Raw genomic sequence first — 25,711 nt, forward strand, 5'->3', positions numbered from 1 at the left:
CGACTGAGAGAATGTCACTTTTGATGTCCCCCTACAGTTATTGGTGGGGGGTGAGCCGACTAATGAAGTAAAAGTAAAATGCAACTGGGGGGGGTTGCCTTGAGCTTAAAGTCTGTGTGTCGAACGTCCCTCCCTCCCTAGGACATCACGTTGTGCCACTGTGTTTGTTTGTTGATGTCATGGGCGTTGGACATTGCATTTTCATCACTAATCATGTCCATCATGTTTTTTTAAAGGATCGAGTTTGGAATTTCTAGTTTTTTTCTGTTTGAACTTGTGATGGGGCTTTTTACTGATATAATGCCAACAGTATATCCGTAGGAGAGATTCATTGACACATTTGGATGCCGCAGCACAAGCTACAGTGGATTATGCACTAGCCAAGCATTTTTCGAGAATGGTGAATTTAAGTTATGCTGTACGTATTTATTACAGTGCCAGTCAAAAGTTTGGACTCACCTACTCATTCAAAGGTTTTTCTTTATTTTGACTATTTTCTATGTTGTAGAATAATAGTGAAGACATCAAAATGAAAAAATACAAAAAACCTTGAATGAGTAGGTGTGTCCAAACTTTTGACTGGTATTGTACATGGCAATTACTCCAATAGGGGCAGTGCGATTGCCTGTTAACATACTGTAGCCTCGCAACGAGGAAGGGCTAAACCATGAGTTACAGCTTCTTAACTACTATGAATGAATACCTAAACTTAATAAATGTTTTATATAACTTAGTTTATGACAGGCTTAGAGGCACACACATACACTATCACTGGTATCAGTAATGTCCTCATCACAATTGCCTTATTTCACTGCAAATCCAGGTCCAAATACTATTTTAAATAATTTCTAATACTTTATCTGTGCTTGATTAAGCTGGCCTGACTTCATGCCAATACAACAGTCTCAAAGTTCAACCCTGACAATCTGGCACTCTAGGCGGCCAAGCACAAACGCTCAAAGTATTTGAAAGATTTCAAGTGGTATTTTAACCCAGGTCTGTTTCGTTGTGTATTTTGTTTTCATGGTTTACTCATTAGTTTCTGTCTGTCATGTATTTGTTTTCTTCATCCAGATGCCCCCACCACTACCCCTATACCCACTACAGCTACCACCACAAATCCCACCACCACCATCTCTCTCCCTGAAGCCACTGCAGGTACAGTATAACCTCCCACCACCTCCCTGTGTTTGTGTGTGCGCGTGCTGGTTGTGCGTGCATTGTTTGTGTGCATATGCGTTACCCACCACACCACAAACACCACCACTTACAACATCCACACTGTGAGTGTGTGCTTAAGCATGTTTATTCTACAGGTACCATTACCACCACCCTCTACCCATGGTAATGAATGATCTGACAACCCCCTAGTGTGTGAGGAAAATATAAATATTTGCTGTCTGCCAGTCCTGATAAGATTGAGACATATTGTTATGTTTTTATTGTTGATCTCTGGAAGTTTGCAACCAAATCCTGGACTGGTAGATACCATGCAATCTCTACCAAGTCTGATAAAAAAATAGAGCATGTCTTGGTCTGGTACATAATCATGTCAGAAGTCTAACCCCGAAAATGGACATGATTTAGGAAATATGACAAATGCAGACATAATGGCGTTATCAGAATCGCAGGCCTTAGGCACAGACAGACGCTCCTGGCTCAGCACGTCCCAACATTCCAAACAGGTGTCAGTCATGCATAGACCAAGGCAAAAACAGGCCTAATCAGTCAGGATTCTTTTTCCAAACAATTTACATAAAATTGAGACTGAGATCGAAAAAGTAGTGGACATACAGTTGAAGTCGGAAGTTTACATACACCTTAGCTAAATACATTTAAACAGTTTTTCACAATTCCTGACATTTAATCCTAGTAAAAAATCACTTTATTTTAAGAATGTGAAATGTCAGAATAATAGTAGAGAGAATGATTTATTTCAGCTTTTATTTCTTTCATCACATTCCCAGTGGGTCAGAAGTTTACATACACTCAATTAGTATTTGGTAGCATTTCCTTTAAATAGTTTAACTTGGGTCAAACGTTTCAGGTAGCCTTCCACAAGCTTCCCACAATAAGTTGTGTGAATTTTGGCCCATTCCTCCTGACAGAGCTGGTGTAACTGAGTCAGGTTTGTAGGCCTCCTTGCTCGCGCGCTCTTTTTCAGTTCTGCCCACACATTTTCTATAGGAAAGGTCAGGGCTTTGTGATTGAGGTCAGGGCTTTGTGATGGCCCTCCAATACCTGGACTTTGTTGTCCTTAAGCCATTTTCCACAACTTTGGAAGTATGCTTGGGGTCATTGTCCATTTGGAAGACCCATTTGCGACCAAGCTTTAACTGATGTCTTGAGATGTTGCTTCAATATATCCACATAATTTTCCTACCTCATGATGCCATCTATTTTGTGAAGTGCACTAGTCCCTCCCGCAGCAAAGCACCCCCACAACATGATGCTGCCACCCCCGTGCTTCACGGTTGGGATAGTGCTCTTCGGCTTTTAAGCCTCCCCCTTTTTCCTCCAAACATAACGATGGTCATTATGGCCAAACAGTTATATTTTTGTTTCATCAGACCAGAGGACATTTCTCCAAAAAGTATGACATTTGTCCCCGTGTGCAGTTGCAAACTGTAGTCTGTCTTTTTTATGACAGTTTTGGAGCAGTGGCTTCTCCCTTGCTGAGCGGCCTTTCAGGTTATGTCGATATAGGACTTGTTATATTGTGGATATAGATAATTTTGTACCTGTTTCCTCCAGCATCTTCACAAGGTCCTTTGCTGTTGTTCTGGGATTGATTTGCACTTTTCGCACCAAAGTACGTTCATCTCTAGGAGACAGAATGTGTCTCATTCCTGAGTGGTATGATGGCTGCATGGGTCCCATGGTGTTTATACTTGTGTACTATTGTTTGTACAGATGAATGTGGTACCTTCAGATGTTTGGAAATTGCTCCCAAGGATGAACCAGACTTGTGGAGGTCTACAAATATTTTTCTGAGGTCTTGGCTGATTTCTTTTGATTTTCCCATGATGTCAAGTAAATTGAAGGTAGGCCTTGAAATGCATCCACAGGTATACCCCTAATTGACTCAAATGATGTCAATTAGCCTATCAGAAGCTTCTAAAGCCATGACATCATTTTCTGGAATTTTCCAATCTGTTTAAAGGCACAGTCAACTTAGTGTATGTAAACTTCTGACCCACTGTGATACATAAGTGAAATAATCTGTCTGTAAACAATTGTTGGAAAAATGACTTCTGTCATGCACATAGTAGACAACCGACTTCCCAAAACTATAGTTTGTTAACAAGAAATTTGTGGAGTGGTTGAAAAACAAGTTTTAATGACTCCAGCCTAAGTATACAGTATGTAACTTCCGACTTCAACTGTATATAGCATCCACATTTACAACAAAGTGACACAGATCAGGGTAATTAACACTAGAAAAGCCTGGCTTCTTGGGACCCCCCTTCAAGCCAAAACAAGTATTTTTGACTCCAATATTCTAACAGTTATTTTTAATTTCACCTTTATTTAACCAGGTAGGCAAGTTGAGAACAAGTTCTCATTTGCAACTGTGACCTGGCCAAGATAAAGCAAAGCAGTTCGACACATATAACAACACAGAGTTACACATGGAATAAACAAACATACAGTCAATAATACAGTACGAAAATCTATATACAGTGAGTGCAAATGAGGTAGGATAAGAGAGGTAAGGCAATAAATAGGCCATGGTGGCAAAGTAATTACAATATAGCAATTAAACACTGGAATGGTAGGATGTGCACAGGATGAATGTGCAAGTTGAGATACTGGGGGGCAAAGGAGCAAGATAAATAAATACAGTATGGGGATGAGGTAGATTGGATGGGCTATTTACAGATGTGCTATGTACAGGTGCCGTGATCTGTGATCTGCTCTGACAGCTGGTGCTTAAAGCTAGTGAGAGAGGTAAGAGTCTCCAGCTTCAGAGATGAATAAATAATAAACACATTTCATATACAGTATGCTATCGTAAAACAAATATTATGGTTGTGTTTATGAAGGTCTTGAGTAACATTAGAATATTATAGAATTTTAATTTGTTAATGTTAATATAGGCTATCTGTTGCCATGTGCTCAAGTGTGGAGCGCATGGAACAGTGGTTATTCTTGGAAAAGTTACATTTTGAAATAGAGCTCATCTCTTTGGTAGTATTTTAATTGTTTTGGAAACCTCAGACTGCTCTTTCTGATACTATACTGTATATAAATTAAAACGTCTTACCCTCATGTGACTTAAACAAGTAACTTCTTGGAAATTGTCCTCTTAACTTCTTATCAAATTCTAAAAGCATACGTGTGTTAAATATAGTTATTTTGGAAAATTCAAGGACGGAAGGTGGCATGACTTTAAAAATGGCAGAGATATTTATATTTGTAATTCATATTAAGCAAAATAGTGTTAAAACACAAACTCAGATCTCGACGATCAGACATACAAACGAACACTGTCTGGATTATATTTTTGGATTATATTATATTTGGATTATAGTTTTGTGTTCCTACTGGAGGGGCCAGGCTCAGGGTCCCTCCCACTGCAATTCGAGGCTGTCAATGGCACTCCTCAGAGTTGCCCGCTTGCGTCCATCACAATTCTCTCTAAAATGTTCACCCGCTTTCTCTCTCCCTCTCTCTTTCTCCCTTTCTCTCCCTCTCACCATCTCCCTCTCCCTTCTCCCACTCTCTCTCTCCCTCTCTCTTTCTCCCTTTCTCTCCCACTCACCATCTCCCTCTCCCTTCTCCCCCTCTCTCTCCCTCTCTCTTTCTCCCTTTCTCTCCACTCACCATCTCCCTTCTCCCTTCTCCCCCTCTCTCTCTCTCTCTCTCTCTCTTTCTCCCTTTCTCTCCCTCTCTCTTTCTCTCCCTCTCACCATCTCCCTCTCCCTTCTCCCACTCTCTCTCTCCCTCTCTCTTTCTCCCTTTCTCTCCCTCTCTCTTTCTCTCCCTCTCACCATCTCCCTTTCTCCCACTCCCTCTCTCCCTCTCTCTTTCTCCCTTTCTCTCCCTCTCTCTTTCTCTCCCTCTCACCATCTCCCTCTCCCTTCTCCCACTCTCTCTCTCCCTCTCTCTTTCTCCCTTTCTCTCCCACTCACCATCTTCCTCTCCCTTCTCCCCCTCTCTCTCTCGTTGCTCCCACAATCTTATCACGATCTGGGGCTGTATCCCGTCCTGTCTGACTCTTTTGTGTTTCCTATTTTCAAAAGCTCAGACAAGAAAGCTGGGACAGGCGGACGACTCCCTTCTCTTCCATTTACATGCATATATTGTAGAGCCGTAGACTCTTATTTCCTCTAGTGAGGTGCGTCTCACTTCGACCAGAAAAGTTCAGGTCCCTTGTCACTCCTCAAAATATATTTGCCTTATGCAAAAGCAATATGCGAAAAATTAACTGTCCCCTTGCGCTGTCGCGAGAATGCATTCACAATGACCGCAGTTAGCGGTAAAGTGATATGTTAAAGTTCAGCTCGGTGCTCGACTAAACTTTTGTTAGCCTTTGGAGCCGGCATTGTAAATGCTGAGCACTGATGTTATCACTGCATGGAGTCACTCGTTTGATCCTATTTCCTGTTATGGCTATTATACAGAAAGGAGGTACATGGATATATTTAGCTCTGATCTCTCCCCTGCCTTTCTTGTATCATGTTGTACCTGATGCAATGAACAGGCAATAGATTTTATTTTTCTGTTGCAATTCCTGCTACCTTAGCTCACTAGTTACTGCAGATTCAATGTTTGTCCTTACTACTGCTTAGGCAGTGACCTGTCACTATCGCCAACTGTATTTCCTTTCTCAGTCCAATCGCTAATATGTGCATGACAAGACGATGATGTCATCGTAAATCATTAGTCAACTCTATTATGACATCTCGGTTGCCATACTATTGTGGACTAACTATAACCATTTGATTGTATTAGATTTTCAGCTTAATGCCACATAAAGCCATTTGCAACGGTTAGTAAATGCACCATTGTCTCTCTTTGTTCATAATGACACTCATTGTCAGAAACAGTTGCTAAAGGCCATTTTTGGCATTGCAATTTCAAATCTCCTGATTGTGCATAAACAAAACAACACTTTTCAACTGGTGTTTGAGCAGAGCAGCCATGAACTAGAAATACAATCAAAGTCTCTGACAGACCTTCCTCCGCACGGTTGGAACAAATCTAGACCTGGAAAAAACAGGCATTGTGCTCGATTATGCCATCTGATTGGATTAAGTGAAAGACCAAAGGCCTAATGACGATGCTGATTAGTTACACCTTCTACTCACACCAAACAAGTGCTGTGTGTCTAAGTAGGCTGTTACCTGCTTTGTCAGACTCATGTAATCTAGTATCGCAATAAAATAATATGAGCTATTTTATTGTTCAAACGGTGGATACTTTGAAGAATCTAAAATCTGAAATATATTTTGCTTTATTTAACACTGTTTTGGTTACTAGATGATTCCATATGTGTTATTTCATAGTTTTGATGTCTTCACTATTATTCTACAATGTAGAAAATGGTAAAAATAAAGAAAAACCCTTGAATGAGTAGGCGTATCCAAACTTTTGACTGATACTGTATGTCACTAGTAGTAAACGTATATAATGGGGGAATTTATAAAAAGAGTAGTTCAAGACATATCGAAAGGGAGGATGAATGCAATTGAAAGAACCTGAATTTTATCTAATTTTCTACTGTTTTTATTTGTCTGCTTTATGTATACTGAACAAAAATATAAACACAACATATAAAGTGTTGGTCCCATGTTTCATGAGCTGAAATAAAATATCCCTGAAATGTTCCATACACAAAAAGCTTGTTTCGCTCAAATGTTATGCACAAATTTGTTTACACCCCAGTTAGTGAGCATTTCTCCTCTGTCAAGATAATCCATCCACCCGACAGGTGTGGCATATCAAGAAGCTGATTAAACAGCGTGATCATTACACAGATGCACCTTGTGCTGAGGACAATAAAAGGCCACTTTGAAATGTGCAGTTTTGTCACGCAATACATTGCCACAGATGTCTTAAGTTTTGAGGAAGCTTGCAATTGGCATGCTGACTGCAGGAATGTCCACCAGAGCTGTTTCCAGAGAATTGAATGTTAATTTCTCTACCATATGCCGCCTCCAACGTTGTTTTAGAGAATTTGGCAGTACACCCAACCGACCTCACAACCACAGACCACGTGTAACTACGCCAGCCCAGGATCTTCACATCCAGCTTCATCACCTGCAGGATTGTCCGATTGTCCGGACAGAGGATGAAACTGAGCGGTATTTCTGTCTGTAATAAAGCCCTTTTGAGGGAAAAACTCATTCCGATTGGCTGGGCCTGGCTCCCAAGTGGGTGGGCCCAAGCCCAACAATGGCTGTGTTCTTCTGCCCATTCATGTGAAATCCATAGATTAGGGCCTAATTCATTTATTTCAATTGACTGATTTCCTTACACGAACTGTAACTGGAAATTGTTGAAATTGTTGCAAACTGCGATTTTTTTTGTAAGCTGCAACACTTGTTCAGTGTAAGTTTCTAACGGAGATTTTCATTTCTGTCACATATGGAACCACAGTCATCAGGTGCGCTGTTTAGAATAGAGTTTTCCCGCGAATGACATTTTGGCAATTGTTTGAAAATGAGGAGTTACATATTCTGATTAATTACCATAATCTAAATGTGATTTCTGTCATTCTGAGAACAGTGGATGGACACCCTAATGGATTATGCACCCAAAAGATGTTTATTAAATGGCCAGTGAATTCAAATCTTCCTGGTCCCGTTGTCCGGTGACACACCCCAATGAGTTGGAAGCAATGGGTCAGCCGCAGTGCAGCATTCCTGCACGATTATAGACGTTAATGTACTGAACTTACTGAGACTAACGTTTACTTATGCAGGAACGCAGTGACAAACTTAACTTGCACATGCTGTAGACATACTGCACTGTAAATAATGATGACACATTGTTCCTATGTTGTTGCACTTAATAAAGTGGACCTCAACATGGCCGACTCGTCATAATTAGAAAGATAAACCCCATTTACTGGTATCTTTCCCAGGTCGTCTTTTTGCTTTTAACTTTTAACATTATTCCTGTGTATTTAGATGTGAAGGAACAGTCTCTTATGGACGTTATGCGCTCTGCCGGCTGATTATATTTCTCCACAAGCGCAGATGCGTATAGATCAGAGGCAGTAGCGGCAAGCAAATCTATCAAAGCCCCCGCGGGGTAGATGCCACTTAGAAATGTAATACATTTTTGATAAACTGGCTATAAGGAGACTGGAATGGGGGTATACTGCACTTTTATAGAAAATCTATTATAGCCTCAACTCAAGACTAAGGTGCTCAGCGGCTTCAGGAGGTGACATTTAGATATTACTAAATTGCCATTTACACAGCAAATAAATGGCTATATGGAAGGACCTTGCTCACTACCATCCGCACGAGGGACAGATGTCATTAATAAATAAATAAAAATGCCCTCTAAACACAGCTCCGAAATGTATGTTTATCGATATTTTGCCATTATTTGTATTTATTTTTGCTTTTAAAAAGCTTTTGCAAATGTGATTAAAGGCCAAAGCTCTCGTTCTATCTTGTATGTCTTCATTTTTACCCTTTCCCATCTACTTTATCCCTCCCTTTATGGCACATTCTTTTTGGTCCTATTCCCAAAGCATTCTTCCTACCAAATCTTTCTTTCAGCTTCCCTTATTCTTGCCCTCCCTATTGTTTCCTTCCATTTCTTCTGTTCCCTTATTCTTGCCCTCCCTATTGTTTCCTTCCATTTCTTCTGTTCCCTTATTCATTCCCTCCATCTCCTTCTCTATCTTTATGTCAGTCAGAAAGGCAAAGCAAGAGCTTTTCCGCTTGACATGCAGCGTTTTGTGCTGGCCCTGTCCTAAGGGCAGGCCGTTGTCCTTTTGGTAGTCAGGGGCAACAGTAGTTATTGTCATCTCTAATGTCATCTCTAATGCGGACCCACTCCTGTTTGGAAAAGTCCACAGATACCAAGACACTCAGTCATCTAGAATACTCCCTACCTCTATCTTTCCTGCTCTCTCTTCATACAACTCTCTAGCATTCTCTCTGGCTCCCTCTCTCTCCCCTCTCTTTCTCCATCCCTTGCTCTCCTTCCTTCGCTCCCTTTCTCTCTCAGCTTAAATACAGTATATGACTAATGATGTACCAAAACGAGATGTCAGAGAATTACAGTCAGCTCAACCCAGCAACGTAAATAGACACTCGTAAAGCAGCGTTTGGGAGACAGAAAAAGCCATTAATAAAATGTACCCCCGCTAATAAAACGGAAATGAATTAGGAGACCGAGGTGCCACCGCCTGTTAATTGATGAAAAGCTATAAACAGAGACGGCAACCAATTCATTTCACCCCTCTCCAAACATAAAAACGACAACAACAAAAACGCTTTTGTCAATACTTAAATTGCATAAACACCATCTGGTAAACTGATTTTGGGATTGAACAAATGAATTGCCCTTGCCTGCACAAGCACTTGCAAGATAGAGTTGTCAATTTCTCTTGATTCTTTCCAGCAGCATAAAGCAGGGACAGAGAGGGATGGCTCGCTGGCAGAGGATGGGCTAATTCACTAAAGGTCAATTGCATTACAATGGGGGAAAACAACAACTGCAGTTGTGTGATACACCGCTCATTGAGCGCATCCCGCTGAATTTATTAGGCTTAGCAACATGCAAACACAGAAATGCACCCAATAAGTCTTTTTTATGTAGAGGTATATTGTTATTTGAGGCAATGTTTGCGCTCCATGATGGCTCTAAGGAGATGGAACTCATAAAGCAGGCTGGGGAAGGTAATCAGCTAGCTAGGCCTGAATCACCTACGTCCTACAACAATGAAGCTTGGTGTGTGTGTGCGCATCAACAGAAGGATTGATTCTTACATTTTTGTTGTATTTACACCTTGATTTGAATGGACATTCTCTGATAATTGATGTCAATTAAGCAAGATCATTGATGTCAAGTTAATTTAAATATAGAATGTTGGGAAGTTTATGATATATATATTTATGATAATCTAATCTGTGGCCAAAGCAATGTCATTCTGTAGTGATTGCTGTAACCACCCACTAACAGAATAAGAATGGACTATACAGTGCTGTCGGAAAGTATTCAGACCCCTTGACTTTTTCTACATTTTGTTACGTTACAGCCTTATTCTAAAATATTTTTTTCTTCTCAGCAATCTACACACAATACCCCATAATGACAAAGCGAAAACCAGTTTTTAAAATGTTTTGCACATGTATTAAAACTAAAAAACTAAAAAAATATCTTATTTACATAAGTATTCAGACCCTTTGCTATGAGACTCAAAATTGAGCTCAGTTGCATCCTGTTTCCATTGATCATCCTTAAGATGTTTCTACAACTTGATTGGTCAATTCAATTGATTGGACATTATTTGGAAAGGCACACACCTGTCTATATAAGGTCCCACAGTTGACAGTTCATGTCAAAGCAAAAACCAAGCCACGAGGTCGAAGGAATTGTCCAAGCTCCGAGGCAGGATTGAGTCAAGGCACAGATCTGGGTAAAGGTACCAAAAAAAATGTCTGCAGCATTGAAGATCCCCAAGAACACAATGGCCTCCATCATTCTTAAATGGAAGAAGTCTGGAACCTCCAACACTCTTCCTAGGGCTGGCCGCCCGGCCAAACTGAGCAATCGGGGGAGAAGGGCCTTGGTCAGGGAGGTGAACAAGACCCCGATGGTCACACTGACAGAGCACCATAGTTCCTCTGTGGAGATGGGAGAACCTTCCATAAGGACAACCATCTCTGTAGCACTCCACCAATCAGGCCTTTATGGTAGAGTGGCCAGACGGAAGCCACTCCTAAGTAAAAGTCTCATGACATTCCGCTTGGAGTTTGTGAAAAGGCACCGAAAGACTGACCATGTGAAACAAGATTCTCTGGTCTGATGAAACCAAGATTGAACTCTTTGGCCTGAATGCCAAGCGTCACTTCTGGAGGAAATGTCCTTGAGTGGCCCAGCCAGAGCCTGGACTTGAACCTGTTTGAACATCTCTGTAGAGACCTGAAAATAGCCGTGGAGTGACACTCCTCATCCAACCTGACAGAGCTTGAGAGAATCTGCAGAGAAGGATGGGAGAAACTCCCCAAATTCAGGTGTGCCAAGATTGTAGCATCATACCCAAGAACACTCGAGGCTGTAATCTCTGCAAAAGGTTATTCAACAAAGTACTGAGTAAAGGGTCTGAATACTTATGTAAAAGTAATATTGCAGTTTTTTTTTAAGTGTAAAAAGCTGTTTTTGCTTTGTCATCATGGGTATTGTATGCAGCATCAGGCTGCCACCACCAGCGCCAGCAACTGGGAGACTAGTAAGGATCGAGGCAAAGATGAACGGAGCAAAGTACAGGGAGATCCTTGATGAAAACCTGCTCCAGAGCACTCAGGACCTCAAAATGGGGCAAAGGTTCACCTTCCAACAGGACAACGACACTAAGCACACAGCCAAGGCAACTCATTAGTGGCTTTGGGACAAGTCTCTTAATGTCCTTGAGTGGCCCAGCCAGAGGCAGGACTTGAACCTGATCGAACTTCTCTGGAGAGACCTGGAAATAGCTGTGCAGCAACGCTCCTCATCCAACCGGACAGAGCTTGAGAGGATCTGCAGAGAAGAATGGGAGAAATTCCCCAAATACAGGTGTACCAAGCTTGTAGCGTCATACCCAAGAATACTTGATGCTGTAATCGTTGCCAAAGGTGCTTCAACAAAGTACTGAGTAAAGGGTCTTAATACTTACGTAAATGTGTTATTTCATTTTTATTTTTTAATAGCAAACATTTCTAAAAACCTGTTTTTGCTTTGTCATTATGGGGTATTGTGTGTGTTTAATAAAAAGAAATGTTTGAATAAGGCTGTAACGTAACAAAATGTGGAAAAAGTCATGATGTCTGAATACTTTCTGAATGCACTGTATATAGAAAAGTTCAGCCACACCCGTTTCTGACAGGTATATAAAACTGAGCAGACCGCCATGCAATCTCCATAGACAAACATTGACACTAGAAGGGCCTTACTGAAGAGCTCAGTGACTTTCAACGTGGCACCGTCATAGGATGTCACCTTTCGAAAAAGTCTGTAAATCAAATGTCTGTCCTGCTAGAACAGCACCGTTCAACTGTAAGTGCTGTTATTGTGAAATGGAAACTTCTAGGAGCAACAACGGCTCAGCAATCTCACAGAACGGGACCTGAGTTCTGAAGCGCGTAGCGGGTAAAAATCGCCTGTTCTCAGTTGCGACACTCTACAGAGTTCCAAACTGTCTCTGGAAGCAATGTCAGCACAAGTACTGTTCATATGGAGCTTCATGAAATGGGTTTCCATGGCTGAGTAGCCACACACAAGCCTAAGATCATCACGTGCAATCCGTCGGAGAAATCTGTGTTTGTGAGATGCCAGAATAACGCTACTTGCCAAGATGCATTTTTGAGAACTGTAAAGTTTGGTGGAGGAGGAATAATGGTTTGGGGCTGTTGTTCATGGTTCGGGCTAGGCCCCTTAGTGCCAGTGAAGGGATATCTTAACGCTACAGCATATAATGACGTTCTAGACGATTCTGTGCTTCCAACTTTGTGGCAAGAGTATTGGGAAGGCCCTTTTCTGTTTCAGTATGACAATGGTTTGTCGAGATTGGTGTGGAAGAACATGACTGGCCTGCACAGAGCCCTGACCTCAACCCCATTGAACACCTTTGGGATGGATTGGAACGCCGACTGGGAGCCAGGCCTAATTGCCCAACATCAGTGCCCGACCTCACTAATGTTGTTGTGGCTGAATGGAAGCAAGTCCACGCAGCAATGTTCTAACATCTAGTGGAAAGCCTTCCCAGAAGATTGGAGGCTGTTATAGCAGAAAAGGGGGGACCAACTCCATATTAATGCTCATGTTTTTGGAATGAGATGTTCGAGAAGCAGGTGTCCACATACCTTTGGTCATGTAGTGTTTATCCAGAGGGTCATATCTTAATTAATTACATTGAAATGTGAGGTAGAACTGATACAGAAGTGCACTGAGAAAGCTCTGAACATAAAAAAAATATTAGCTTGAGACGGTCATCATGAACGAATTGGAGGGGCTTTGACTTCCGAATCTCAGTTCTTCCTTGCAGCTGACCATGTCTGTATCTTTCCTCAGATAATGTACTCCACTAAAGATTTTTGTTTTTACCAGTTATGTAGTGTTAAAAACAAAAAAACGCTGATCACCATTCGCAGTAAAGTAATGCTTTCAACAATTGTTTTCGCAAAAGGTGGGTAAACACTTTGCAAAAACATTTTACGCCTACGCTCTTAAATTTCAGACTTGATTTGCCCTAACGAAAAATGGAACAGCCCCTACAAAAATGTCAGATAATTATAATCCACATAATAATTCACGTTTCCTGTTGCTGCAGGATTATTTGCAATCTTAATGTGTGTTTACCCTCCACTACACCACTGATTTGGACTCTTATCAAACCCATATCAAGCCTCCTTGACTAAAAAGCATGATATAACTGTGGGCATTTTACTTCTACAGTGCAGACACTGGTTCCAGTGGGGATTCTCTCATATGTACTGTCAACCAGAATAGGCTTTGCAGAGGTTGTGGTGCAGTGGTATTATCAGTAGCCCATTGTCACGTCTGCTGATGTTAGCTGCTGATGTCAGCAAGGACGCTAGTGCCTCAGATGACCTGCGACACAAGGCAAGAGAAAGAAAGGGAGAAGGAGGAGGAGGTCCGAACCATGGGCTGGCGATAGCTCATCAGTAGACATATTGACCGGCTGGTGCAGCAGTCACAGCCAAGTAATGGGGTTAGCAGACATCCAGGGGCCACCAATGATTGAGCGTTGCAGAGACAGATGCCTTATTGTATTGCTTGATTTGAATGAGCAGCGATATATTACTACCGCATAGCAGGCTAGTGTAGCACACATAACCAGGACACATCCCTAGCGGAGCCCTTTGAGAAGCCCCTCCAGCTGTTTTAAGAGGACTGCTTAGAGCCCGTCTTTCCCGAAAAGATTTTACTAGACCTCAGAGGCTGTGATGTCGTACTACGTCTTAAAATGTAGAATGATTTGACTGTGCCAGACGTTTGATTCTCTTTTTTTCATGCCTACTTGTTTCAGGACACTGTCATTGAACCGCTCCGTCTTTCTCTTCCCTCCGTCCTGAGGACACGCAGTCTGCTCCTCTTTGATAACTCATTCTGCTTTCAAGCGTACCAGAGGTGATCTGGCCTACAATCAGTCCAATAAAGGAAGCGCTAGGAGCGGTCCGTGTAGGAGTAGCAGCTGCAAAGAAGCTAGTAAAAAGCCAAGCAGTGAAGTGGCCTCTTTTTAAAAGGTCAGAATACATTTTAAAGCGCAAGCCGAGGAGGTGAAACAATGGCAGTGTCCAAAATCGTGCTTGCCTACTACTTACTTAAACTGCATACTGTCTACTAATCGTACTACAGACTATTAAACAACACATATCAGCATACTAGGCTCATCCTACTAAGAATGCGTAGTCTAACACTCAATTACGTTGATTCCCGTCATTCGTTAATTTTGGTGCAGCTCGTCCCTCTGCTGATTATCAGCTGTTGTCAAACACACGTCTCAAAAGACGATTCTTATCCTCAATAGTGTGCAGCGAATTCTACTAGATGAAAAGCTGAAATTAGTATGACCTCCTGGCATTTGAAGCATACTCAAAATTTCACATAATATCATTTTTTGCATACCCAAAATGCCTACTATTTAGAACGCAAGTACTGGTATTCAGACACAGCCAGTGGCTTCGCTGAGAAGCTCCTCAAGTGATTATGCTAAAGAGCTGTCATCCTAACTGGAGGCCTGTGGTATTACTTAACACAGACTACAATGTGTTTCTTCTGGAGGGCCATAAGAATAGTCTCTGATAGGGACTTTATCTGGTCTTGCCTTCTGAGATCTCTCCCCATTCCCTGTTCCTTTGGCAATAAATACGAGGGAGGCGAAGCGTTAACTCTCGTGTCCCTGACGGTTTGATATGTAGAAGTGTAGAGAAGCATGCACTCCTTGGCACAGCGCAATGATGCAACATGAGAGGTAGTGAGAAGAGTGGTATGGAAAGTGAGAACACCTCCCTCCACTCACTCTTATGTCTACAGTAGATAAGAAAGGGAAACGGAGTCAACATGGGTGGTCTGTTTACATATACCTCTGGAAATGCATCCAGACCCGACTTAACCATGACTGAGATGGTGTCAAACCTGTCTGAATTAGATATGTTTGATACATATATTGTTGTTATGTTACCAATATTGACACATTGACCTTGTTCACATGATTTATGATGCGCTAGATAGTATCTGTGTTTGTTGACAGGTTTCTCAACAACAAATCTAACATTGGTTGGGTACAGGCCTGCTTTGATAAACAGTGAGAAACCATGTTACCTGACAGGCCTGCTTTGATAAACAGTGAGAAACCATGTTACCTGACAGGCTGCTTTGATAAACAGTGAGAAACCATGTTACCTGACAGGCCTGCTTTGATAAACAGTGAGAAGCCATGTTACCTGACAGGCCTGCTTTGATAAACAGAGAGAAACCATGTTACCTGACAGGCTGCTTTGATAAACAGTGAGAAACCATGTTACCTGACAGGCTGCTTTGATAAACAGTGAGAAACCATGTTACCTGACAGGCTGCTTTGATAAACAGTGAGAAACCATGTTACCTGACAGGCTGCTTTGATAAACAGTGAGAAACCATGTTACCTGACAGGCTGCTTTGATAAACAGTGAGAAACCATGTTACCTGACAGGCCTGCTTTGATAAACAGTGAGAAACCATGTTACCTGACAGGCTGCTTTGATAAACAGTGAGAAACCATGTTACCTGACAGGCTGCTTTGATAAACAGTGAGAAACCATGTTACCTGACAGGCTGCTTTGATAAACAGTGAGAAACCATGTTACCTGACAGGCCTGCTTTGATAAACAGTGAGAAACCATGTTACCTGACAGGCTGCTTTGATTGGCAAGCAGACATCTCCATGCATTTCTAAAAGCAGCCGAGTCCTCCGTGTTTCATCCCAGAATGTCCCAAATAGCCCTATTTTCACTATATAATTCACTACTACAGTGCCTTCAGAAATGTAAAATTGATTGAATTGAGATTTTGTGCCACTGATCTACACACAATAGCCCACAATGTCAAAGCGGATTTTTTTGTGAGAATTTTTTACAAATTAAAAAATAAAAGCTGAAATGTCTTTACTCAATAAGTATTCAACCCCTTCGTTATGGCAAGCCTAAATTAGTTCAGGAGTAAACATTTGCTTAACAAGTCACATAATACATTGCATGGACTCACTCTGTGTGCAATAGTGGTTAACATTATTATTTTTGGTTATTTCGCCCATCTCTGTACCCCACACATACAATTATCTGTAAGGTACCTCAAGTAGTGCATTTTAAGCACAAGACTAAATATTTTTCCAATGCCTCGCAAAGAAGGACACCTATTGGTAGATGGGTAAAAATAAACAGACACAAAGATATAGGCGTCCTTCCTAACTCAGTTGCCGGAGAGAAAGGAAACCGCTCAGGGATTTCACCATGAGGCCAATGGTGACTTTAAAACAGTTACAGAGCTTAATGGCTGTGATGGGAGAAAACTGAGGATGGATCAACAACATTGTAGTACTCCACAATACTAACCTAAATGACAGAGTGAAAATAAGGAAGTTTTGCAGAATAAAAATATTCCAAAACATCCTTTCTGTTTGCAATAAGGCACTAAAGTAATACTGCAAAACATGTGGGAAAGAAATTAACTTTTTGTCCTGAATACAAAGCATTATGTTTGGGGAAAATCCAACACAACACATCACTGAGTACCACTCTTCATATTTTCAAGCATGGTGGTGGCTGCATCGTGTTATAAATATGCTCGTCATCAGCAACGCCGAGGGAGTTTTTTTAGGCTAAAAATAAATGGAATAGAGCTAAGCACAGGCAAAATCCTAGAGGAAAACCTATTTCAGTCTGCTTTCCAACAGACGCTGGGAGACAAATTTTAAAAATGAAGGTCAAATATACACTGGAGTTGCTTACCAAGACGACTTTGAATGTTCCTGAGTGGCCTATTTAAAGTGACTTAAATGATTTTAACATGTATTGACGCAGGGGGTTGAATACGTATCTAACAAAGATACACTGCATGGCTAAAAGTATGTGGACACCTGATCATTGAACATCTCAAAATCATGGGCATTAATATAGAGTTGGTCCCCCTTTAGCTGCTATTACAGCCTCCACTCTCTGGGAATGCTTTCCAATAGATGTTGAAACATTGCTGCGGGGACTTGCTTCCATTCAGCCACAAGAGCATTAGTGAGGTCGGAAACTGAAGTTGCCGTTTCAATTCATCACAAAGGTGTTCGATGGGGTTGAGGTCAGGGCTTTGTGCAGGCCAGTCAAGTTCTTCCACACCGATCTCACCAAACCATTTCTGTATGGCATTGTCATGCTGAAACAGGAAAGTGTTGCCACAAAGTTGGAATCACAAAATCATCTAGAATGTAATTGTAAGCTGGAGCATTAAGATTTCCCTTCACTGGAACTAAGGGGCCTAGCCCGAACCATGAAAAACAGCCCCAGACCATTATTTCTCATCCACCAAACTTTACAGTTGGCACTATGCTTTTGGGCAGGTAGCGTTCTCCTGGCATCCGCCAAACCCAGATTCGTCCATCAGACTGCCAGATGGTGAAGCTTGATTCGACACTCCAGAGTCCAATGGCAGCGGTCTTTACACCACTCCAGCCGACGCTAGGCATTGTGCATGGTGATCTTAGGCTTGTGTGCGTGCGGGTGCTCGACCATGAAAACCCATTTCATTAAGCTCCCGACGAGCAGTTATTGTGCTGACATTGTTTCCAGAGGCAGTTTGGAACTCGGTAGTGAGTGTTGCAACCGGAGACAGATCATTTTTATACGTTATGCGCTTCAGCACTCTGCATTCCCGTTCTGTGAGCTTGTGTGGCCTACCACTTCGCGGCTGATCAATTGTTGCTTATAGATGTTTCCACTTCACAATAAAAGCACTTACAGTTGACCGGGTCAGCTCTAGCAGTGCAGAAATTGAACGAACTGACTTGTTGAAAAGGTGGCATCCCATATTGGGTGCCACGTTGAAAGTCAACAGATCTTCAGTATGGGACATTCTACTGCCAATGTTTGTTTATGGAGATTGCATGGCTGTGTGCTCGATTGTATACACCTGTCAGCGACGGGTGTGGCTGAAATTGCTGAATCCACAAATTTGAAGGGGTGTCCACTAACTTTTGGCCATGTAGTGCATATTAGTGTTTTTTCATTTCTTTTTCCTTGATAAATAAAAATCTTCCACTTTGACAAAATATTGTGTAGATAAAGAAATACTATTAAATCCAGTTTAATTCAAATTTGCATCAACAAAGCATTGGGAAAAAGTCGAGGGGTATGAATACTTTCTGAAGGCAATATGTATAGTGCCATTTGGGACTCAATCGCAGTCAGTCCCCCTGTTCCCATCTCCCCCTACACCGATACGGTGGAGCGCACTCAAATTGTATCTCCTTTGTTTCCTAAAATTTTGGATAAACACAGAGGAAACTGGTAAAACTGTACCCAAAATCATCAAAAGACCACAATCGGATTACAACTAGATGTTGGTTTAATCTCCCTGGAGAGGGAGCAGAATATGGAGTTACACCACACTCTTGCAGCGATTGACATTGCATAACAAGATTTACAGTTTCCTGCACCTCGAGGTCTGATGAAGTAAAAGTCTGGTAAAGGGAAAACAACCTTTGCTTGTGTCCCCACAACTGCACCGCATGGGGACAATGACAAAGATCTTCCATGCATTAGACTCATTTGCGATAGTACATTGTGAATTTCAATGTGTACAGGCAACGGCAAAACTAATGGCTTGTTTATATTGATCCATCATGGATATTTATAGTTGAAAGGATAAATTAAATAAACAGCAAATTCCGATTTATTGGCTGCAGAGATAGAACAGTGCTTGTTTTATCACCTAATGTCCTCTGCAAATTCATTGGAATACTCTTGATCATGAAAATATCATATTTGTCACTGAAATATTAAAAACAGGTGAAGGTTTTCATATGCAGTGCTTTAGACTGCGAAGAATTGATATTTTCTCTCCTCTAAGGAACCAAAACATGTTTTATTTCCTAACTCAAAGGCCCAATTGGTAGTATGCATGCCCTGTAACATTGCAGTTTGTCACATCAAGGTTAGTATGATTGCTTTTGACAAAGGTTGTTTCAGCTGTTGTAATTTATTGAGATTCCCAAAGTCATGTCATATCGATGAAAATATGCACAGCCATACCAACATATGTGAAATGTTTTCCCCCAACACCCCAGAATCACATATGTCCACACTGGCCTCCAACATAATGCAGGAGTGTGTGTGTGCAGTTGTATTCTATTGATGAGCTGTCTGTGTACCACGCAAACGCTTTGGCGCTCCCCTCACGGTGTGACGTACGATATGTTTGTGTTGTGCTTTATCTTTGTGCTACCTTGATTCTCTTTGATTTCCCTCAAGCCTCATGTCTTAGTCCTTGTCGTGTACTGGTCTCTAAATGCTTGCTTATGGGTTCCATTTGTTTTCTCCCTCCCTCCCGCCCCCATTTCTCCTTTTTTTGCATGCCACCTGTTCCCTTCCTCCCTCCACCACCACCACTGCTCCTCCGCTTCGCTCCTCTCCTTCGCCCTCGTGTGCTCAGATACTACGCCCAGCGCTGAACCCGCAGCTCACGGTTGGTTTCTCTTCCCTCTTTTTCTTCTGCCCACCACAGCATGCCCCACCACAGCATGGCACCTGATTACCAGCGCTGTTTTAATGTCTTGCTCTCCTTTGATTACTCTACTGTTCTCTCTGCCACTACATGAAAAGATGACTTGCTATGGTTTCATTCGTCTGTCTCTGCTTGTTTGTCTATATGTGTTTTTCTGTCTGTTTTTACATCTATTGCTCAATCCCAAAACATCACCTAGCCCCTACACACAGATCTGAAAGAATCAGAAAGATATAGCCAATATGGTATTAGCTCCATCTTGCCCTTTGATAGGCTAGGTGGAATTTTGACAGCATTGCTGATACATATTATGTCGGCCCAATTCCCCTATAAGAGAGGAGTTAGGGGTCAATTTGGGGTTGGGCATTTGTATGACAAGCCTGCTGGTCCGGTTAGCCAGTTTGTGCTTTTAGATAACTCCTCTATGTGTTCGTAGCTTGCAATGCCAAACCTGTATGCCATGACAACGAGAGAAGAGTTAGCTGCAGCACATACAGAATGGGACCAGGCTATCGTATGGCTATCCATCCTTTTTTCTGTCTGTCTTCCTGTCCTTCCGTCTGTCTTTCTGGCCATCAGTGTTAGAAACCCTTGCTGGTTCACCTTAAATCCAAAATCAAAATCAAAATTTGGGTTTCTTTAATCAAAATGCCCACTCATAATCTCCATGAGGGTGCATTCTTCCTTGTTGAAGTATGCCTTAAGTGTCCTCATTTTGCACCCGAAATGAATAAATAATAACCCACCTCGAAAATCTTTTTCATTAATTTAAATTATGTCTAAATGGGTGGTTTCTTAAGGTGATACATCACAAACCTTTAGCTACCGCTCAGGTACTCAGACAGCGTAGTTCAGTTTGCCAGACAATTACCACTTTGTTTCCATCAACATAAGGCACAAGCAGCAAACTATTCACAGAGCTCAGGTGGCAAGCCAATTTTGTTTTCGGCAAAAAATACACTTAATACTGGTGTTTTTTGGAAGAAAACTACCCTTATAACCCTCGGAGCGCATATGAATTATACATAGGGATGTACAACCTCAAGTTCATGTATTTTTAGGCACCTGTGTTGATACATCTCTCCTGTGATTATGTAGGCTAATATCTACGTAGGGTAATATGTTAATTAAACCCTTGGCCTTCATCACATTCTATCAGCTAATCCCCATTGGCTCAGAACACGAGCTGTTGCTGCAGAGTTCTGACAAACTAACCAATATTAACGGACACCAGCTAAATTTATGTGGTCTGAAGGGATAGGCCCATTCTCTGAATTGTATTTATAATTTGTATTTATGTTACCTTTATTTAACTAGGCAAGTCAGTTAAGAACAAACTCTTATTTTCAATGACGGCCTAGGAACAGTGTGCTAACTACCTGTTCAGGGGCAGAACGACAGATTTGTACCTTGTCAGCTTGGGGATTTGAACTTGCAACCTTTTGGTAACTTGTCCAAAGCTCTAACCACTAGGATACCCTGCCGCCCCAAAGGGATGTACAACCTCAAGTTCAATATGATTGAAATGACACCCACACTGTATTCAAGATTATGCTCAGGGTATGTAAATTAGGGTTTAATCATATGTGAAAGTGAACGTTTTTAGATAATTTATATCAAACTCAACCGTTAAAAGTATTTACTAAAATAAACCGAAGTAAAAAAATATTTAAAATATTAACAACAAATAATTAAGGAGCAACAATACAATAACAGTAGCGAGGCTATATACAGGGGGTACCGGTACAGAATCAATGTGCGGGGGCACCGGTTAGACAAGGTAATTGAGGTAATATACACGTAATGTTAGCTAGCTCGCCAGACATCTAACGTCAGCTAACATTAGCTAGCTAACAGCGAGCTTTAACTTGGGGTCTTTTGTTTAGACATGCCACTTTAACGTTAGCTAGCTAGCTAAAGAATGAACTGTTCTGCCTGCGGCTATGGAACCCTGACCTGTTCACCGGACGTGCTACCTGTCCCAGACCTGCTGTTTTCAACTCTCTAGAGACAGCAGGAGCGGTAGAGATACTCTTAATGATTGGCTATGAAAAGCCAACTGACATTTACTCCTGAGGTGCTGACTTGTTGCACCCTCGATAACTACTGTGATTATTATTATTTGACCTTGCTGGTCATTTATGAACATTTGAACATATTGGCCATGTTCTGTTATAATATCCACCCGGCACAGCCAGAAGAGGACTGGCCACCCCTCATAGCCTGGTTCCTCTCTAGGTTTCTTCCTAGGTTTTGGCCTTTCTAGGGAGTTTTTCCTAGCCACCGTGCTTCTACACCTGCATTGCTTGCTGTTTGGGGTTTAGGCTGGGTTTCTATACAGCACTTTGAGATATCAGCTGATGTAAGAAGGGCTATATAAATACATTTGATTTGAACTATAATTCCAATCCATAGAGTACTAGCAATACAAACCAATTGTCATTGCTAGCTAAAGTTAACCAAATAGGTTCAACGTTAGCTAGCAAGCCATTCATCGAACTTCAGCTAGCTAGCTAACAGCAAGCTTAAATTTGCAATGAAAACAACTTCCTGACAAAATTAGAAACGTATTATAATATCTGAAACTGTAGCTGGCTTCATGGCAGACTGCAACCCCTTTCATTAAATAAGACGTCCTGTGTCATTTCTGTGTAGTTTGCACAGAAATTCCACTGAACTTCTTCCGTGACAACAACACTGTTGATCGCCGTTTCTTCCCCATCACTGTCATCAGAAGACTACAATGTCTTCTTCTTCAAAAAAACGTTTTTTTTAACCTAAATCGGTAACTTCCTCAACGTCTGATTCATTTTCAGAGTTGGAGAGAGTCAGCATGGCACGATCGTCCTCCAGAAAGTAGTCCATCACAACTGATAATATTTGCAGTGCTCCATGGCTAACGTTATATATTTTGAAAAAACTGCAGTAGAATGGATTATTTACGTAAAACGAGCAGCTCATTTTATAGACACGATGCTACACCGCAGAACAATCTGAAACTCATAATCTCTACATGTCCAGCCCACTCATTATCTCAGTTAATCATGGTTAGCGGGAAAACCAACTAGGCTTGTAATTTAACAACTTTATTCGTATTTACAGATGGCATAAAAGTTTGTTATTAAGGCACATGAAGGTTCACTTATTCGATAAAAATTCGATAAAAATTGTTTACGTCCAAATGGCTCTCCTGTGAAGTCATGACTTGCGACATTACGCCTTGTTTCCTGAAACGGGTCGCAAATGATAGTCCCACAAAGCGCAAACCAGATTAAATGGTGTATCGCTGCAGAATGCTGGAGTAGCAATGCTGGTTAAGTGTGCCTTGAATTCTAAATAAATCATGACAGTGTCACCAGCAAAGCACCCCCACACTATCACACCACCTCCTCCATGCTTTACGGTGGGAACCATCCGTTCCCCTACTCTGCGTCTCACAAAGACACAGTGGTTGGAACCAAAAATCGCAAGTTTGGCCTCATCAGACCAAAGGACAGATTTCCACCGGTCTAATGTCCTTTCCTTGTGTTTCTTGGCCCAAGCAAGTCTCTTCTTATTGGTGTCCTTTTAGTAGTGGTTTCTTTGCAGCAGTTTGACCATGAAGGCCTGATTCACACAGTCTCCTCTGAATAGTTGATGTTGAGATGTCTATTACTTGAACTATGTGAAGCATTTATTTTGGCTGCAATCTGAGGTGCAGTTTGTTAACTTCATGTTTAAAGTATCCCTATATTTCTGTTATTACGGTGCTATCACTCTGTTATTAGTACGCCTGCGCGGTAGTCTCACTGTTGATGGACCTGGCCTGAGTGCAATGGCAACCATGTACTGTGGAAATACGGTTTAGTAAACACTGTTATACTGGAACCTAGTCGTTGTGTCATGTTAAGTTAACACAATTAACTCTAATGAACTTATCCTCTACAGCAGAGGTAATTCTGGGTCTTCATTTCCTGTGGCGGTCCTCAGGAGAGCCAGTTTCATCATAGTGCTTGATGGTTTTTGCGACTGCACTTGAAGAAACTTTCAAAGTTCTTGAAATGTTCCACATTAACTGACCTTCATGTCTTAACGTAATGATGGACTGTCGTTTCTCTTTGCTCATTTGAGCTGTTCTTGCCATAATATGGACTTGGTCTTTTACCAAATAGGGCTATCTTCAGTATACTTCAGTACTTTTGACTGGTACTGTATGTGTACATGTAAAGCTAATCTGGGAAAGTAGAGGGGGGGGGGGGGGTGTATGGTATTGTATACACACACACAATTCATCTAATTTCTTCAAATTCTTAAAATAATGCCAAGTTTGGTGTGAAATGTGTTTTTAATGTAAAATGTCAAGCAGATTTATTTCACTCCGACTGCTAAATCAATGTTTGTGACCTGTAAGACCCATGCATCTCTCTCTTGGTTCTGAGAATAGTATTATGGCTTTTCTTTATCGGCGAGATAGAAAATATTGATTAACCTGTGTTTTTGCAACTCTGCTCAGAAACCTGTTCAGAAAATTCTTTCAGTGGTCTAAAAAAGATTTTAGTCACAAAGACGCCAACAAAATACAAAGACACAGGTCACTGTGAAATATTAGTCTGTCGCAGAAGTATTGCAAAATGTGTTCTTCTTGTTGTTTTGGTGCCCTTTCACAGTTTTGGAGATGTTTCTCCTCTCTAATAACAGTGTATTTTTTGCCTATAGCAGCAAGCTGTAAGAAATATATTGCAGTGAACCAGGAAGTCAGTGAAGATTAACCAGTACATTACCACCAAAGAAAAGCAGTTCCATTTGTGTATTTATGCTACATTGTTGCATCATCCCCTTTGACAGAAGTTCTTCACTCTAGCTGACACTCTATTTAATTGCTTTGGAGAGAGATATTACAAGGCCGTGTTACTCCTTTGCGGTGTGGAGCTGAGGTGGGGTTACCTCAGGAATATGAATCGCAGAGCAGGGCCGGAAGAAGCATTGCTCTTCGGGTCAGATAGATCAAACCCTTATCAGCACGTCAGCCTCACTGTCAGACAGCACTTCTATCGCCACACACTGGTACCAAGGGTATTAATGGCATTTCCTTTTCCTTTTCCCACGTGTATTTAATGTCATACTGTGCCAGGGGCCACCCGGACTTTTTAAAATGTATGATTTATCAATAGCGTGTCAACTTGTGTGTTTTATTGGTAACACTGTACTTGAAACCTAGTGTTATAACCATGTCATAATATGTCATAACAGCTGACATAACTTGTCATAACCTGTCATAAAATGGTCATAACACTGTCATGGCACATATTTAGACCTGACATATATTGTGTTATTTTATGGCTGGTTATGACACCTACATACGAGTGTCAAACCTACCACACAAGGCAAAAATGCCATTACACCATAGCCTACTTCTCAACAGTATTTTTTTCATGCAACATTTTCTGAAATTGACCATATTGAATTATAATTGTAATTGCGCACAGATTGATGTCAGACATGCACCTACACCAATTATCTGTTGTTGATGACAGGGATGGATGCAGGAGCAGATTTCAGGGGCAGTGTCACGCCCTGGTCTTAGTATTTTGTGTTTATATATTTATTTGGTCAGGCCAGGGTGTGACATGGGTTTATTTTGTGTTGTGTTTTTGTATTGGGGTTTTAGTAGGTATTGGGATTGTGGCTGAGTAGGGTTGTCTAGTAAAGTCTATGGCTGCCTGAGGCGGTTCTCAATCAGAGTCAGGTGATTCTCGTTGTCTCTGATTGGGAACCATATTTAGGTAGCCTG

The 25,711-nt window shown here is 41.4% G+C and overlaps 1 protein-coding gene across 4 annotated transcripts in view; it reads left to right on the plus strand.

Moving 5' to 3' along the window:
* LOC109873029 (cell adhesion molecule 1) overlaps positions 1-25,711 on the plus strand; it is a 517,469-nt gene that overhangs the window by 459,514 nt on the left and 32,244 nt on the right. For 2 of the 4 annotated variants that reach the window (XM_031807919.1, XM_031807918.1), the window contains 2 exons: positions 1,075-1,158; positions 19,870-19,902. The exons of 1 other annotated variant lie outside the window; for it this stretch is intronic. In XM_031807919.1, coding sequence (XP_031663779.1) covers positions 1,075-1,158; positions 19,870-19,902 — 117 coding nt within the window. The remainder of the gene's footprint in view (positions 1-1,074; positions 1,159-19,869; positions 19,903-25,711) is intronic. One more of the 4 variants, XM_020464521.2, reaches the window with a different exon arrangement.

Source organism: Oncorhynchus kisutch, linkage group LG28 (genome assembly GCF_002021735.2).
Source record: "Oncorhynchus kisutch isolate 150728-3 linkage group LG28, Okis_V2, whole genome shotgun sequence".
NCBI classification, from domain to species: domain Eukaryota; kingdom Metazoa; phylum Chordata; class Actinopteri; order Salmoniformes; family Salmonidae; genus Oncorhynchus; species Oncorhynchus kisutch.